This window comes from Cuculus canorus, chromosome 17, assembly GCF_017976375.1.
Source record: "Cuculus canorus isolate bCucCan1 chromosome 17, bCucCan1.pri, whole genome shotgun sequence".
NCBI classification, from domain to species: Eukaryota; Metazoa; Chordata; class Aves; order Cuculiformes; family Cuculidae; genus Cuculus; species Cuculus canorus.
In genome coordinates, this window is record NC_071417.1 from 3561172 (window position 1) to 3580026 (window position 18855).

The 18855-nt window shown below is 36.7% G+C and overlaps 1 protein-coding gene across 6 annotated transcripts in view; it reads left to right on the top strand.

Annotated features, from left to right (window-relative positions):
- Positions 1–18855, top strand: part of RIMBP2 (RIMS binding protein 2) — a 151194-nt gene that overhangs the window by 60490 nt on the left and 71849 nt on the right. Inside the window, exon 1 of one of the 6 annotated variants that reach the window (XM_054082799.1) lies at positions 6258–6276. The exons of 3 other annotated variants lie outside the window; for them this stretch is intronic. Coding sequence is in view for 1 of the 3 variants with exons in the window: in XM_054082800.1 (XP_053938775.1) it covers positions 15454–15471 (18 nt within the window). In the remaining 2 variants the exon portion in view is untranslated. Of the gene's footprint in view, positions 1–6257; positions 6277–8220; positions 8370–15437; positions 15472–18855 lie in introns of those variants that run through there. 2 more of the 6 variants (XM_054082802.1, XM_054082800.1) reach the window with 2 other exon arrangements.

The window sequence follows — 18855 nt, forward strand, 5'->3', positions numbered from 1 at the left end:
TGCAGCTTCATTTGGGTTTCATGTTGATTCTTTTTGAATACTTATGAAAACCCATTGGAAATTTGTTCTTTGGGTTTTTGTGTTTTGCCTTCTCCCCCTCCCCCCCCCAATGGATTGGTTCCTAGTCCTATGAATTGTAAAGCCATAGTTTAAATGTGGAATGTGACTGTCATTGAATCTGTTATTCTGCCTTAATTCATTGACTGTCAAACACATGTGGAGCTAAACCTTATACATGATAAATTGTGTACACAGTTGATGATACTCCCCTAACATCAGGAATGATAGTCATTAGCTGGTTGGGGACTTGGCATTGTATGGAAACCCACATTGTATGGCTACTGAAAGAGTAATTTGAATTCCCAGATGGCAAACTATTCTGTTTGCCAGGTTGTTTGTGTGCTTGTTCAATCTAGTCTCTTTTATATTTTAGAAGATAAGAATTCAGTCCTCTGAAATTCCTGAAATCAAAGGCTTAGTGCTCCCAAGATTCAAGTTGGCAAAGAACCGCTCTAGGGCGGCCGTGTCAGGTAGATTGTATTTACAAGAAGAACCTTTCCTTCCTTTCATTTGCACAAAGAAGCTCAAAATGTCAAGATTTTGTTTGGAATTCTAATAAAAGCTCAACCGAGAAAGTAAAAACCCTCCATGTAAAGGAATATTCCCCAAGAGAATGGTATAGTTTTATTGGCAAAGCACTTTGTAGCTATGTATTGGATGACATCTAAGAACTAAATAGTATTATTTTGATAGTGTTGTGATACAGAGTGAGCACTGAAGAAAACAATAATCTGCAACAATGGAGTTGTACAGCTTCATTTTTTTCAAAGGTTTAGTGTTCGTGTTCACACAAGCCTGAATTGATGTTTAAAATGAGGACTTGCCTAGAGGAGTTTATTTTTTTAGCATACATTTCACTGGACAGCAAAGCAATTATTTCCTAAATTTAGAAATTATTCTCTACTACATTATAGCAGGATTAGACACATTCTGGCATTTGAGCTACTTTCAACTCACATTTTACACATAAGAAGAAATCATGCCAGTTGACAGTCTGGTAGAGAAAAAAATGTTCAAAATCTGGATTGTTTTCCAGCCTGTCCAGGGAACAAGATAGGGATTTGCAGGTTCTCAATGGCAGAGATGTAGATTGCTGGAACCTTCAATTTGCCATCTATACTCTGCAGAGACTTCATTGTGGGTAATTTGGGACCCTCAGGGAAAAATGCTCTTTCATTTTCTACGTGTGGTTCAGGTAGTAACGGTTGCGTTAGGAGACTGAGTTAAGGAGGCAGGATTAACTTAAATCCAGTCATTCTCAAAGAAAGACTAAAGTGATATTAAGTCATTTGGTTAATTATGTAGTTAAAGCGCATTTAAGGTGATACAGTCTTGGCAACACTGGGACTGTATCATGCTGAATTATGCTGAAAATAGTAAAAGGCCCGGATTCTGATCCTCTGAAATACAAAAGATGCTGGCCGTGAGCTTCATTTCCTCTGGGTAGATAAAGCATAGTCTGAGTGTTTTAGGGTGCCAGTAGTTTGCATTTGGTTGAGCTCCTAATCAAGTGGCAGTTCCCATTTTGACAAGGACTGAAACAGAATCTTAAGCTTGAAGAAATGGAGTTAACAAGCTTCCTTCAGCTGCCTCTCTTTCAGCAAGAAATAAAAGGAGAAAGGTACATGGGTTCTCTAGCTAGTTACAGTATCGAGAAAGATGTACCTCAAAATTTCTCCCTTGTATTTCAATTTCACTGCACTTTTTTTGGCTTTTACTTTTCTTTTTAAACCCCTTGAAGGCCACATATGTTTTCTACTGACTCATTTTCTGATTTGTGAAGAGCTTCACAGGTCTGAACCGAACTTTGCTAAGCTGTTGAAATGCCTGAGTGAAAGAAATGACTTAAGCAGATAATCTCCTATCATACTTCAAACAATGTGAAACACAGGGTTTCAAAAAGCAATAATTCTATATGGAGAGCTTTTTTAAAAAACATGGAAGATTATAGTCATTACATACTGCCAATAAATAATAATTTTCTTTTCTCAGAAGAATATCAGAACACTTTAAAATGTTAACGTCCTTACTGTAGGCTTGGCCATAGATACGTTTCTTTCCATAATGAGATGAATTTGTTCTACATTTGTTTCAAATGAATGGTACTGACTTATTTCTAGTTCTTCTGGCCCTTCTTGAGCATTTGGTAGTATTATTTGTGAAAGAAGGAAATATGTGAGGACTTCATGCCTTCTGCCACACACTGCCTGTGGTGCTGTAAAGGGGAACTGGAAGGAAAAAGGAATTAATGTTTTGTATAAATATCAGTTTTGGCCTTTACAACTTGTTCCGGATCAAGTCTTTTCTTTGAGAATTAGCCAAAGATAGACAAGACGACTAATCCTCTGAACTATAATAAGCATAATCATTAGAAATCAATCTTAAAAACAATTTCCACCATTAAATGTAGCGTAAATTGGAGGAGAAGAAAATGTGATTAAACCAGGCATGGGGAGAAAGCTTGTAATATCTTTTTCTGTGGAATTCAATTTAGTCTTAATTTGCTGGAATCTTACTAACTAGAACAACAGTAAACAACTAATGGAGGGAAAGGATTGCTAATGAGGAGATGTGTAAAGTTAGGCGAAAGTCATAACACTGCCTTTGCTGTTGAGGTAGATGGTAAATTAAATGCTAGGTTCTGCATTCACTCCCTGCTCTCTAGACGAGGAGTCTTTCACGGAGGGAGAGAGAAAGCATATGTGTTTCATCTTGCAGCAAAATTCAAACCTCTATCTTTACCTATGACGTATTTTACGACACAATTGTTAGCTTTTCACAAAATTACTTTAATACAAATCCCATGGTTTGCTTTAAGCTAGTAGATACACAACGGTTTTATTGCTTTGTTTACTACCTGCTGTTTCCCTGTCTCTGCCACAAAGAGGTCTTTTTTCCAGTGTTACTTTGCTACTGAGTAGGTTTGTTCCTTTAAAGACCCACGGCTTTATGTTGCTGAGGTTCACCTGATTTTAAACACATGACTGTGCCTGTGACAATATATGCACGTGTAGATCTTCAGGTGGATCAAAAGCTCATTTTGGTATTATCTAGAGAGACCTGCCGCCTCTGATCATGTTTTTCTTGTCTTACTTATTTTCATGGGGAAATTCAGGAGAACATATTCAGAAAGGCAGTTTGTCTATCTTTAGCTTCTGCAGAAATGAATTGCATGACTGACTCGTTAAATGCTTACAACAAGATTTTTACACTCAAATTAAGGTGCTAGTCTTTGCAAGCAGGAAAATAGTAATTTATTACGAAAATTGAGTTTCCATTCCTAAAAGCAGATTTCATCCCTGATTTCTCTCAGATAGGTTTCACGCCAGACTGGAATAGAAGAGGAAAGGAATTGGCAGGAGTCTCCAAAGTTGTCCTTTAGTGGGGTGAAAGGCAGGCTGACTGTCAGAGTAACAGAGACTTTTAGAGAAACATCAGAATTGTGGTCTTCTTGGGTTAAGAGAGAGGTGATTTCAGAGCTGATCAGCTGTCTGTTTTGGCAGTCGAAAGGTAACACACGTAACAGAGCAATGTTTAAGTCTAAGCTGTAAAAACTCAGGAATCAACAGGCTGTTGACTTTCATTGGAGTTGATTTTAGTTTCTCTGAGTGGAACACGTGTGTGTGGTTATAGTGTGGCTCGCACGTGTGAACATACATACTCTCTTCTCCGTAACTGACTTTTGTAGCAGCAGGGACTGACAGTCAGAACATTAAAAAATGGTCTGTTCAGATTGTAAATGGTACTTTCTGTTCCCACGCTATGAACTCTGCCCTAGATCACAGTATGAGATAACCTGAAATAAGTGAAGCTAATACAGAAGATTAGAACAGTGCACATTGGTTTCATATGTTGAAATTGCCCTTTTGTCATGGGTTCTTTATTGTATATAGATTAAAAACAAAAAATCACATCGACATTGTGGAAGACCTTTTCATTTTAGCAACTGAAAATTCTAATAACTTTTATCAAACGTATGTAAACTGAAGAAGGGAAACTCTGCCTTCCTGTTTGCTTGTGTTTGTGGTAGTTCAGGCTCATAAATTTTTAGAGGTCACACATACAGGGAGGTAAATAACGTGTTCATGACAGTGTCTGTTTGAGGCAGTGGAGCTGAAATCAATAGTTTATTTATGAAAGATTGGAATGTAAATCAAAACTGAGTGTATATGATGAAATGTGAAACATCTGATCAAAGGTAGCATGTTTAGCCATTGCTTTTCCTTTAGTAGATCGTGACAGCAGCCTGTGATTTTCACATATTTATGTCAGATTTCCCACAATCATAGTTCCTCCATTTTAAAGTGCACATTCATGTGGAAATGGAGGTTCACTGAAAGGCAGCCTCCCCGCAAAACCTGGTGCGTTTGCAATGAGGTGCTAAGAAATGGTACTCATAGACATAGATTCTTGTCAAAATGTTTTTGTGAAAGTAGAAGTTAGTTTAGTGCTACAAGTAATGGAATCACTTTAAATAGCAGTTCTAGAGCTATATAGTAAGAAATTTAGGAGAAATATTAATCTTTTATGTGCCTGTTAGAATGACAGACATTTGGATTGTCACTGGAGCAGAGGGATCTGTCAATTCACCTGAACTCTGGTACCTCTATGATCTCTGGGAATCAATTTTGCAGGCAGGTGTCATTCTTGAACAGACGGTTGGAAAAAAGAAACAGTGATAGTAAATTTATTTTTCAGAAAACTTCATAAATGTGCAGCCATCCGAGGCTATCTTTAATTTTCAGGTTCATTCTTCACTTTGCTGATAGCCATCTCAGAGACAATCCAGTGATACTCAGCTTCATTTAAGCCCTCATGTCAGTATAATTAGATTTTGTCTAGATCTCAAAAAGAGAAAAAATATGGCATTATTTGCATCTGATGTCCCTACACTACAACGTTTAAAATGCATGTATAACTATTATCATAACCTATTTAAAATGTTCAGAAATGCAACTTATATTTTCTTTTATTCTTTTGAATATTTCTTGCTATCTTGTGGTCTACCTTTATTTTGCCTGAGGTTTTCTGATAGCCATTATAGGAACACATACATCCTCACCATCGTTTTCAGTTCTTCAGGTGCCTTGGAATACTGCCTTGTTTCAAAGGTTTTATTCGTATTAAGAGATAAATTGAACCTCCTCTTTGATTAACCTTTTGTTTTGAAATTCAGCCCATCACAATTCAGAAGCATCACTTAAATTTATCATCTGTTAATATTCAACCAAAACTAATTGCTTTTGGCTTTATTAGAGCTAATTATTTTGCTTGAGGACCCAGCATTCCTGCTAACAAATAAATACATGATGAAAAAAAAAATTGAAAATAAAAAAAAAATTGAAAATAAAAAAATAATTGAAAATTGCTTCAATGTGAATAAAAAATACGTTAGTGAAATTCATAATAGATAGGTACAAATACAGTTGAGAGTATCTCTTATCAAGTGTCTAAAGTGCTAGAAATTTAGTTTTAAATAGTCTCTAAGGATTTGTTTTGCATAGAGAATTATAATTACCTTGTGAAAGATCAGTTTCTTACTTCATGAATAGATTTTCACCTGTGGGTTCATTTTTAATTGATGAGTTGGGAGAGTTCAGAAATCCTGCTGATATTGTCTGTGCATGGCTAAGAGAATGCTATGCAAAGATGAAACATGAGGTGTATTTTAATCAAATATAATCTTTTCTTTGTTTTTGTCATTTGATGATTCGTGAGAAAACACAGCTTTGATGGTTTTAAGAACTGCATGGCAAACAAATATTTTCTTTAATAAATAAAGATAAATTATTTCTGATCACTGTTTTCCTCAGTTGCACGGATAATGCGCAGCACATGAGGGTCAGAAACTGTGAAGTGAAAATAAATTCGAGTGAAATGAAATTGGAACTAATCTACATCTTCCCAGAATTTAAACTGAATTCATTCTCTTTCAGGCTTTGGGGTGGTGTGTATCACTGTAGGTGTTATTAAAAATGGGCTTCTCTCTTTGTGTATCTGTGAATAAAAATAAGAGGAAAATTGGTGAAGCAAAAAGGACAATTTTTAGTACAAATACTATTTCATGTATTGATTGTACTCAACAGGTTGCTCAGGGAAGCTGTGGCTGCCCCATCCCTGGAGATGTTCAAGGCCAGGTTGGATGGGCCTTGGAGCAACCGGATCCAGTAGGAGATGTCCTTGCCCATGGCAGGGGGGGTGGGACTGGGTGGACTTGTAAGTTCCTTTCCGACCCAAACTATCCTATGGTTCTATGATTGCAGTCCTAACACATTTTTTATACCAAATCATATCATTTATTAAACCGAGTGATGTTTCATTCATATTGTCCTCAAACTGGCCTTGTGCTTGCTTAAAACTTGACATAAACTTGGGTCCTGGAGGTTTGGTCAAAGCTGTCTTTGAGTTATTTTAAAAGCTCTTCAGTAGCTCAAAACAGATCAGAATTACGTATTCAACCAGGTATTTACAATTTTAAATTATTATTTTTTTTAAATTATGAACAATTAAACTTTGTTTGATCCGTTGGTCATTGTCAATATACTCTCCTGAAAAAAAAAATTCTAGTTTCTAGAGCAAAGCTGAATGATACCTGAGCAACAGCAGAATGAAGGTATTGTTCCGATGAAGAGCCGTTCAAATGCCAATAAGGATAAATTTACCATTAAAAGCATCCTAATTCCTGTCACAAAAGGAAGCCCAGAAGCTAGTGTTTGAATTGTATTTGTTAATGTTATACTAGTTGGCAGCATCTTTCAGTTAGGTTACTGGGAGACTAAAGTCATAATTCATTTAGTTTATAAATGCAGAAGTACAGGATCTATTTCTCTTTGGTTTTGGGTAGGTTTGTTGTTTGGGTTTTTTTTCCCCCTGTCTCAAAGCCTTTCCCGGGAACTTCCACAAAGCTTTAAATTTGTAGCTGCCACAACAATTGATTTTTATGAACTGAAAAATATAAATACGACAAGCCCTAAAGCTAAATATTATTAGCATAGGATTATTTTATTTTCAGTCTTTAATCCAGCATGATAAACTTTCAACACTTAATTTTGTGAAGTGGAATACTGTATTCCTGTAGAAGTAGCATTGATTCTTTATATTGTCCTAATGTTTTCAGAGATTTCCTTGTGTAGGGTCATTTCCACTGTCCAGAGGTTAATTTCTTTTGTTGTCATATTTTTCCTTTATTTACCATTTGAGCCAAAGTTTATTGTCAGTCACTTCACACACCGGAAGTATTTTGCATCATTATTCCTCCCATTTCCATTTCTCTCAAGTAAGATATTTGCTAATCAATATTTCATACAGAACAGGAATTCTGTGCTCTGATTAGCTTCTTCCTGGTTGGTCCCCCTGTGGTCTTTAGACTTATAAGCTGCTTTCAGGTTAGTTATATTTTAAATGTAAATCTTTGGTTAAATATCAGCACATATGCAAATCGCAACAATAAAGAGTGTAAGTGTTCAAGGACATAAAATAATGTGTATTTTATACAAAGTGAAAGCGAGGAGATTTTAAAAGCTCTACTCAGGATATGAGTAATGCATGCTTACGTTAAAAAGGCTTTATGGGCAGGAGAAATTGAATTTCCCAGTGCTCAAATTGGTTTGAGTGACAGAGGACAAAAGCGTTTTTGCCGTATCTGTACCTATTCTAAGCATCTCGTTTAAGAAAAGAGCAAATAGCAAAACCACAAACTCTGTGCTTCCCTAACGTGTCAAGGTTTTATCTTGGAAATAATTATGAATAAAAATCTATTATTTAAATGAATAAAAATCCCTTAAGCCCCAGAATGTCCTGATGTAGTTCAGGGATACAACAACAGCAAAGTGGATACAGGAACTGAGTGAAGGCTTACAGCATCTTTCTGTTCAGCTTCAAGCAGTTAATTATCAACTTTTAAAGAATAATCCAAAATGTAAATATTTACTGATGTTACAGATCACAGAAAGCTTCCCTGGCTCCGGTACTTAAGGCAGCAAGCATGGCTTGCCAGCCTTCCTTGTATAAATAATATTAATCATCCCTTACCGAATTACCCATTTTAATGTGCTTTTGCCTTATCTCATCTGGTGGCTGAGAGGTGTCAGGCAGGAGAAAGCCCTCCCCTTGAACAGCCCTCAGGGGAGTGATGTTCTCTTTCCAGGCAGTGGCTAAAAGGTCAGTTTTAGCTAGTAAGGAGGATTAATTTTAATTTAACAGTATGATGCGGTACAGCTTGAATGAGCAGAAGGAAACTCTGACTCTTTGCCTGTGTCATTAAGGAGGGAAGATGGATGCAATTGCTTATATAGAGGACTGCTTTCTGAGTAAGTGGGGGTGAAATACTTTCCATTGCTACCACGTGTAACTCTAAGTAATGAAATAATTAATGGTTTAAGACTGAGGGTAATATAGACCTAATTAGTCATGTTGAAGCAAATGTAAGATTAATTTGAGATGCCAAATAACATGTTTGCTAAGACTTAGAAATAGCAAAGAAATAAATCTGATTGCAACTTTAATGCAGAATTCTAGTTGATGATTTTCTACCCTTTTTAAAGCCGTCAGGACTCTGCTTCAATTCATATCAGAGTTTAGTGAAGGGGAAAATACTAAGGGGGGGTGTCAGATAAATTGTTTCAACATACCACTGCTCTTAAACAGTTAATTCCTTGCCTGAACCGGGCCTTGGATGATTTAGTTTTCTTTTGATTTTATACTAAGCAGAATAGTATATAAATATCTGCCTGGCAGCATTAATTAGACTCAGGAAAGAGAAGATAAGGAAAAGTAACATGACACATACAAAGTTGATATTTTGTGTTGTTTCTTATGATATGTTAACACGAAGTATTTTGTCTGTGTTCTGTTGTCCTCAAAAATGCCTGGAAATTTGTCCTTATAGACTATAGAGATACAGAGCAGATTTATGACAGCAAAATAAGCCGTGGTAGTTCTTAAAGACTTTTATGTTTGTGTAGAGTGTGATATACGGGAGGATTTTTGTGCCTGTCTGACTCTGCGTTCCTGGTGTTGTTCTGTGCCATTCGAATCATCGGAGATCACATTTCCAAAGCGTTCTTTGCTGGTGACGGCCCTGATTTTTCAGGGATATCTACAGCCAGCAGAAGAATCCAAAAATCAACGACCATTTTTTGGTCTTAGTTACTGAGTTTCTCTTTGTGAAAAACAGGTGTCATGGATTTCTCTCAGCTTTACTGTACAAACTGATGACATCATCAGCATGTACGTATTTCAATCTATGTAATTATTATTCTCATGGAGATACTGTTCACATTCTCTTCATTTCTACTCTGTCAACTAACTTTTCCTAATATTTTTGTAACCCCAAGCTGCAAGGTGTCTTCAAGCAATCGCTGTTAAAAAACTGTAAAGCTAATTTTTTGACATGTGCAGAGAATTTCTTGTCTCCAAAACTATATATTAATTAGACCTGATTCTAGCCTCTGTTTAGTCTTATGCTTTAAAAATTAGAACATAATATATTTAGGCAGAGACTTTCTTCTATTAGGTAGTGCCTAATATGAAGACTGGTATATTACTGGCGTTCAAGGTTGAACTATAGTTCATGTAATAGAATAATGATGTATCATTAGGAAAAAATCATAATTTCTGGTGATTTCTAGAATTTCCTGGCTATTATATTTCTCCTTGATGTCCTCCCGACAGGACTTTACATGGCATTGAGTAGAAGGATAAGAAAGAGCATTGCTTTAGTTGGGTGAAAGAGCCTTCTTTTCTTTTTTGGCACTTGGGAAGGATGAAGGCGCAGTTCACTCATTGTTTGCTCAAGGACTGTGAGTAATGAATAAATTTCAAATTGTGACTGACATTGTTTAAAATCATTATTTTGTGATCTGTTTTTCCTGAGAATCCTTAGAAAAACAGTATATTTGAGTTTTCGCACCTGTAAATACACATGGCAGGGGGGTTGGAACTGGATGGTCTTTAAGGTCCCTTCCAACCCAAACTATTCTATGATTCTATATAATAAAATTACTAAGCTTTGTTTAAGAAGCTGTGTTTTGCTACATGGAGGGAGAAAATGAGATCTGTATTGTTTAGAACAAACTATATTGTCCTTTCCGGTTTAATCTTGTATTATGTAAGAAATCACATAAAGTTCCATTCTTTCTAGCTTTCAAAAGGTGCTGAAAATGCTTTGGAAACAGCTTTGATTAATGAATATTATACCTGGTGACTTCCCATTGTTTGAGAGTGCTGCAGATGAAAAGAAGGCTTCTTGATTTACTCGCATGTTTGTTTTCTCTAAGGAAGGATTGCAAAGTGTTGTTCCCATCTCTGTAAACAGGAATGAAGTGTTCTGAAGTGGGCACTTTCTTGTAGATACTTTTAGTTATGGAAGATTTGGTTGGACCGTAGAAGGATCAACGTACAGTTTTGTACAGCTTTTCTTAGAAAATCATGGAGTGAAAGCCCATTGTACTTTGTTTTGGTTAGCTCATAAGCGTTTAGTGTTCATATATCCAATCTCAGCTTAGCAGAAGGTGAACAATTGATTGTACAGTCATACTTGAAGGCTGTAATTTCATCTGTTCTGAAAACAGAGCTTTAGGAATATAAAGAGCTGATTTTGAGTGATGCTTCTGGCACCTAACCCTTAAAATTATTCAGCATGTATTTCTCATACCTGTCTTGAAAAATCTGTTTTCAAGTCTCTTACAGTTTTTCCAAATTGTGCTAAGCTTTGCATAGAGATTTCCAAAATTATGCACTATATCAATATAAATTTCTGCCTGACTAAATTACTCTGAGACTACAGAATAACTACTGATGTCACCAGAGCCTACATTTTTTTTTTAACATTTCTTTCTCTAAATGTGTTGCTTACAATTATGTCAATATATGAAAACAAATTTGGATTGTTGAGCTTTAGTTGATATTATGCTTAGGTTCAGCATGTTTCATCTGTTTTTAGTGCCACAGGACTGAGTATTTCACCTGCTGGGGCACGACGTTACCATGACAACAGATGATCTTGTTTGCTATTCTGTCCTCTTTGTGCATGACAAAAAGGAAAGCTTTTTGAGAAATACTTATTTTTCTAACTAACTGCATTTTAATTATTGGTGGAATAGAATGAGAAAAGGCTTGCTCTGTTTCAGTAAGAATAAGAAATTTCTGTTACAAGAAGCAGCACAATGAACTTTACAGTTTAATTGAAGTCGACAAGATCTCTTCATGAGCTATTCCCATAGAAAAGCCTCTGCAACTGGTGTGTTAGCAGAATACTAACATACATGGACGTCAGAGGATCCTATAAGGTATTCTGTGGAGAGATTTCCAAGCTCAGATTGCTGTTCGTCAGTCTTCTGTACATGTTCTGTTGATCAGTAAATGGAAATCTCAATGCCTTAGCAGATATTTGAATAGATGCTTTCTGTTACAGCCCTATGAGCTCCCTCATGAGCTCCAGTGGGGATCACAACAGCTTTGTTCTTGTTTTTTAGCTGATGTATTTCATTTGTTCTGCTACTAGTGAAATTGAATCTTAGCAGTTCCCACAGAGTTTGAGTGGAAATTCATGCACGTGCAGAAACAACTAAAACCACACTATGCATTTTAATTGTTTCCAAATAATCGGTGGTGTTCTGTTTAACCTACAAAGTTCTATCTTTGGCAAGTGCATTGGACTCAAGGCAAAAGATCAATTTACTACCAACTGGAGATGTGAAACAGAAAATATGCACTACCACAGTAAAATAAATAGGTAATACTTGTTAAGGGGTCAGTAGAGAATGTCCCCTTAGGACAGTGCCATCTTGATACCAACTTTCAAATGGGGTTAATGTTTCAGCCATACTGTGTTTCCTTTATGCCTTTATATACAAGACCAAAGACCCAGTTCACTCCTTTCTCCCTTAGCATTGTATGATTTAACATTATTTTTTCTTTCTTTTGGGTATAAGTTGTCCCTGAAGTAACCAGAACTGTGCCATGATAAATGACAATTAGACCCTCTGTCTCTCAGATATATGGCTTAATTTATTGTACTGAGAAGTGAGTGCAAAAATAATTGAAAGAAAAAACGCTGAATAAATATTGATTTTGCTTCAGCCCACAAATCAAATTGATTAACTTTCTAATACTGTCTGAGGGAAAGCACTGCTGTAATATTACAATTAAAATTAATTCACTACTAAAGGCTGCAGAAATTTATTTCTACTGTATTTTTTGGCTATGTTTATGTTGCCAGCAGCTGGATGTTATTTGAAAAAATGAAACACAAATGTGCTTGTTTTTTAAAGGAAGTACTAAGTAGTGGTTTGGCTAAGTTGAAGTGAGAAGGTATCTTCAGGAGGATAGAATAGAATAGATTAGACTATTTCAGTTGGAAGAGACCTGCAATGATCATGTAGTCCAACTTCCTAACCAATTCAGGGCTGACCAAGTTAAAGCGTGTTATTAAGAGCATTGTCCAAGTGCTTCTTATGCCCCGAGCCTGTCGGTGTGTAGCCTAAACAAAAGCTAAAGCTCTTTGTGTAGGTGCTCTGGGTGGCTAAATTAGAAACGGCTGCATTGGTCAAATTGCTTTGGTATGAAGCTTGTATTAAAATTTATGCCTATGAAAATAATTTTTATGTTGTCACTGATGGAAGCATTATTAATATCACATAATTTATTTATTGGAACAGCCTTAGGCTGAAAATGTTATGGTGTTAATATACATAAGTAACTCATTATTGATCAGAATTGACCCTTTAACCCTCATTTTTCTTGGAACTTGATAGGCCTAAAATTACCTTGAGTTGATCTTGCAATTGTCTGTTATACCTTTGTCTACTACTTTCCCACAAAAAGATTGTGTATGACTTTGTCATTAAGGAATGAATCAGCTACACATTAATAACATTTCATTGCAAATGCTGAGAGGTTTTTAAAAGATGATACTGAGAACATAAGTTATACACTTGCAGTCTTTGCCTGTTGGAATAGTGTTGTTTGATACCTTCTGCAGAAGTTAACAAGGAAAAAAGTAATGCCATCTACTGCCAGTTAGACTTCATTCTGTCTGTGTTCTGAACTGGAAGCGTGCAAAGACATTTCCAGTATGGAGTCTAGTTGATGCATTCCACATAACTCCTGGAGGGAGGGAGGCATCATAAAATACAAATATAATAGCAAATACTAGACGATGCTATTGTGTGGAATGTCTGCTTTTTTACTGTCTTCTTAATTAATTCCTTCAACCACAGCAGGTATAAATTGCAAAAGTAATGTCTTGAAGAACTTGTGTATTTGGTAATTTATTGTAAACAGCTGCAGCTAGAATTTCTGCTGTGTTATTTACTCACAACTATGGATACTATAATAAAACCATTGCACTTAGATACATCTAAAGCTGTCACTTTAACCATTTTCATTATTAGGATAGTTGAGAGCATCTTGTCATATTTATACCATGTGTCATAGGTGAAGAAAATACAATGGAGAGTGTTATTAACAATTTTCAGTTATGGCCACACTCTGAGCAGCAGTAAATAGATATATATTTATTTCCATGTGATTCTAAGACCGGGGAATCCTCCAGAAATTCAGGTGAATCGGATGTATATCTGTCCATTTCCTCTCTGATCCTGCAAAACACTGCAGTGAGAACCTTATCGCGTTAATCAGTGTCCTTAGGGGGTTGATGAATTTGGGGTGGTAGAAAAGATTGTGTTGAGAAACAATTGCATGAAAAGCTAATGCTTGGAAGGACAAGACAAAAAGAACATGAAGGAAATAAGCTGGTAGCGCAAAGCTTGTTATCTTAAGAGTCTTACTGAAGTGAAAAATAATGCCATGCATTAATTGTCTCTGCTTCCTCCATAACATCTGGTCCTGGTCACTGTAGTGCCAAGACAGTGGTGATTTCCAAGAGCAATAAACTGCTACAGTTCCTGCATTCTTTATTTAGTAGTGCTTTTTAAGAAGTGCTATTTTTATATAGTGTTTATTAGGCTAAATTCAGCCTACTGATTAGGGGGTAAAGCTGCATTTGTTTTCCTTTATTAGAATCAAGTCTAATTTGCATGGAAAAGTTCCTATTTTTAAAATGAAGAAAATAGAATTGTGCAGTGATTTTACTTAAAATGCAAGCATTTCTCAGTAGATCTTCCTTTGTCTTAGCAGTGGTAGTGGAAAAAAAATATATATGCCTCTTATAATTCTCTATAGAAATCCTTTAGTTTTTAAACTTTAACATCACAAAATGTCAGGCTACTTTCCTGCACTACTAAGTAACATGTAGTTCATCATGACGATCAAGAAGGAGAATCAAATGGAAATAGTAAAATGCCTCAAAAAAAAAAAGAAGAGTATTTAATTTGACTATTTTTCATTGCATTTAGTAGTTTTCCGCTAACTTATTATATTTTGTTTATTAAAAGTGCAACTTTCTAACTATGAAAGTTGCTAAGCGTGGAAGCCAGTACTGGGTAGAGGTGCACCATTCATGGGGCTGGAAGGGGACACTCCGTATCTTTCGGTGCTTTCTTTGATCCCACTTTTATCTTACTGGTATGAATCCAAAGCTGTCAGATATAATGGAACCGGTGTCAAAACATTAACTGGCAGTAACAGAACCACAGCCTCTCTTGTGAATGCCATTTTTCTGCCTGCTCCTGGTTCCACTTTTCTTACTGCTGTATTATATAGTGGTTAGAATGATGCAGGACAGCCTGCGTTTTTCTTGCATCATGCACATGATAATTACAAAGAGAAAATCAGAAAGATTTTAATGGCAGTTTGTTGTACAGGCTGTGCTTCTCAGCCGAGCTCTGTTAGCCTGTCCATGTTGAGGTTCCTAAATAGTTCTACCGCGTACTATTCAGGATGACTCAGCTTTGCCTTTAAAATATAGTTCTTACAAGCAGAATAAAATAAATTGATGGTGAAGAATTTGACCTTAGAAGTGAGTCATTCACAGGGCAAAAATACGGGAGATAAGATCAGAAGATTCTTCATTTTTCCTTGAAGTACCTGTAGAATTTCACTTTTCTCTTGGATTAATTCTATTTGTGTATCATCAAAATAGAGAACTATCACAGGGGATTATAATCAGAGTGTTCTACTTACAGTCATTTCAGGTTACTGGCAAAAACAAGTCTCAAAGAAAAAGAGCTACAAATAAATGAATAGTGTATAACATTTTTTTTAAACAAAAATAATTGACGGATGAGCAAACTAGCACACAGGGCAACAGATGCCTTTCTCCAGGCAATGTAGAACCTTGTTACCCGGACAGTGGTGTCAGATTGTATTAAATCTACAGAAGTCATCCTCCTACCGTGAATTTTTATAGTCAGTCCTCATATCCATAGGAGAATTTCTACATTTGCTCTGTTATGAACAAACGTTTTTGCCTTCATTTCTGCACTTAAAAACATGCAACTTATATATAAGGTAATATTATTTATTTTTTTATGTCTTTTATTATTACATTTTCTTTATTGTCTCGTGTTTTGCAAAATATGTACTGGTGTGTGAGTCTAAATCTGTGTAGTGCTCTGGGCAGCCCTTAAAAAATGGCACACTGCGGGACTGCTTGTGTTTATATAGATGTGGGAGAGATGTCAGTTTTCTGATGCAGTTCACTTCACAGATTCTGAAAAGATCATCCTTAGTGTTGTTTTCTTAAATCAAAATTCTATGAGCTGAGAATGCCTGAAGCATTCTTTACATCCAACAGGAAATATCCTTGCTGCTTGCAATTTTGTCTGACATGCTAAAGGCATTTCAGCTTGTCCTGACATGGGTGCAGCTTGATTGACGTTGCACCAGATACGTAATATATGTGAGTATGGTTTACACTTCTTGTATTTAACTTGGTGAGAAAGCAGGAGCAAACTAAACTCTGTGCAGCTTCTGGCTGCAAATATTAGAAGAGATCTGGGTTTTGTTTGTTCTGTATCTACTTGATGGTAATCTATGACAACCCTCTCATTTTTTTCTGAGGGAAGGTGAAATAGTTCTACATACAGCTGCTATTGTTTCTTTCCTTAACATTAATTTTCCACATTCATTTCCGTGCTTGTAAACTTTTTGGATACATGCTATAGTAGTGAGTAAATTGCTTCAAGCTCTTGATTTTTTTATATGGATATTGTGTAGCAACATCATTAGAAAAGGAGGTGACAGACTGTTCAACTAATAAATGAAACCCAATGCCAACACTCTGGAGATTGGCAAGAAGCTTCTTTGAAAGTATGAAGTACTGCTTCCTTTTCACTTGCATATTAGTCTTCTAACATTTAGTCAGCATTTGCTTTTATACTGTGTCCTAGAGTAACTGGCTTGATGAGTCTTAATCTTCACTCTTCTTGTCTTTATTAACAGCTGCAGTGGATTGATTTGCATAGGTTAAATGGTAGACCTCATTTGACTCCAGTAAAATGTTGCTTCTTAGGCGCAATTAAATTGTCAGGATTGTTACATACAGTGAATAAATGAAGAACAGGGGAGAGGGCAGCAGGGGAAAAAAGGACAAAACTCTCATTAAATTTGTAAGAAGTCAAAAGCTATTTGTATAACAAAATAGAAAGGATGAGGGAAGAGTGCCTGGTAATGCTTTCCATAGGTTTGGTTGTTGCACTGGTACTCGTTTGTTGTCAAGAAATTTAAAAGCTGAATCATGTCAAAATCCCGCAAATTCTCCTCTTAGGTCCAAGCAATAACCACATGATGTCTCTTTGGATATTCTCCTTAGAATTTGGTAGAGGTATTAAACAGAGAGTGAGGAAGGCTGTAGCAGAGAATCCCTAGCATCCACAGGCAAGCTGGAGGCAAGAAGCACGTATCCAGCCTACTGCCAGTAAGCCTGTCATTTGGGTATTTGCTGACCTCTTCTTTTTGTTGACTTGAAGGTTCTGTCTGGAATTGGCAGTTGTAAGAGCTGAAGTGAGAAGCGTTGCCCTGTTGTTAATGCATTCAGTGCTATCTGCCAATAAAAGGAAAGGGAATAGAAAAATACTCATTTATTTCAGTATAGCATCTTAAGGAAGTGGAGGCTTCCTGTGTGAGAAGAAATATAATAGTGACTTTCAAAAGGCATCTGTCTCTCTTAAAAAGTTCTTACTGAATCCAACCATAAAATCCTAACGAAGACAACTCACAACATGAGCATCTCCCATATGAGGACAGACTGAGAGAGTTGGGATTGTTCAGCCTGGGGAAGAAAAGGCTCCAAAGGGAACTTATAGCAAAGTTCCAGTACCTGAAGGGGCTACAAGAAAGCTGGAGAGGGGCTGTTCACAAAGGCTTGTGGTGACAGGACGAGGGGCAATGGGTATAAACTGGAGAGGAGCAGATTTAGACTGGACATAAGGAGGAATTTCTTCCCCATGAGGGTGGTGAGGCCCTGGCCCAGGTTGCCCAGGGAAGCTGTGGCTGCCCCATCCCTGGAGGGGTTCCAGGCCAGGTTGGATGGGCCTTGGGCAGCCTGAGCCAGTGGGAGGTGTCCCTGCCCATGGCAGGGGATGGGACTGGATGGGCTTTAAGGTTCCTTCCAAGCCAAACTATTCTATGATTCTGTGATTCATAGTAAAATTATAATCAAATCAGTTGGATTTCTCCCAGATTAAAAACACCCTTCTATGTGCTACTGTTCACCAGTCAAATGGGCATAAACACAACAGTGGTGCAACAGCGCTTTTCAGAGGAGTAGCCATGAACTGACCACTTCCAGACACTGACTGGGGGCCAGTAAGGGTATATACCAGAAATTTGAGTTTTCCAGTTTGTACATGGACTAAAACAATAAAAAACATCCTTTTCCTCTATAATATTTCAATTGTCATTTAATATATGAATTGCCTGTTGGGTGGAGTTTAGTTGTGGGAAGCTGTGATTAACTTTGGTCTCTTTTGTCGAAGGTTTCTATTTAGCCAGTCTGGAAACCACTGAGGAGGATATTTTTAAGAGATCAAATCACTGAAGAAAATGGATTAGGCAGAAAAATCACAAACTGTAATGATGCATAAGTATCATTTGTAAAAATCCAGGTCATATTTCACAGCCACAGAAGATGAGGACAGAAGGAGATGATGTATAATAGATACTGAAAGTGTGCTTCTCCAAGTAACAGGTAGCATCTGGAAACATTCAATGCTGGAGAACCTGGCCATGAGGAATTTGAAAGAGAACATATCTGTTGAAGTAACAGTCGTGTATAGTACACAGAAACTAGCTTGTGTTCCCCTTCGGGCAGTAGTGTATGCTGCTCCGGTTAATCACATCGTGGGTTACTTTCAGGGAAATGATCGATACTACTGTGCAGTGACTGAACTATTGTAGCTGAATCTACCATAATTCTGCTGTCAGAGACCTTGTTGTTAGGGTTTGTTGTTGAGAGGTAAGTCAAGTCAACATATAGTTGAAACTAATATTGTGGGAATTTCTGAGCTGATGGTAGTTGTGACTTGGATCCTTTCTAGAAGGCGTAACCTGACAAAGGAACTTGGCTAAAATTTGCGAGACTTTGGTTCAGTATCTGGCTTTCACCACATAATTGCTCTGAAACCTTTGAGTCATTTATTCTTTGTTCCTTAAAGCTTTTTCTGAGAGCAATCAATCTAAATATTATAATCCTACGCATATTTATGTCACTTTGAAACACGTTGATATTATATACAATTACATTCTGTCTTTGTTTCAAATACTGCAAGTGGAAATTTTGCACCCATGTTTCAGTTTCTGGGTCTCTATCTGTGTATCTACTAGGATAAAGGTGTGCCAGTAATTCCTGCGACTGTTTCAGGTGACTCTAGATCTTTACCAATTCAGTTGGGA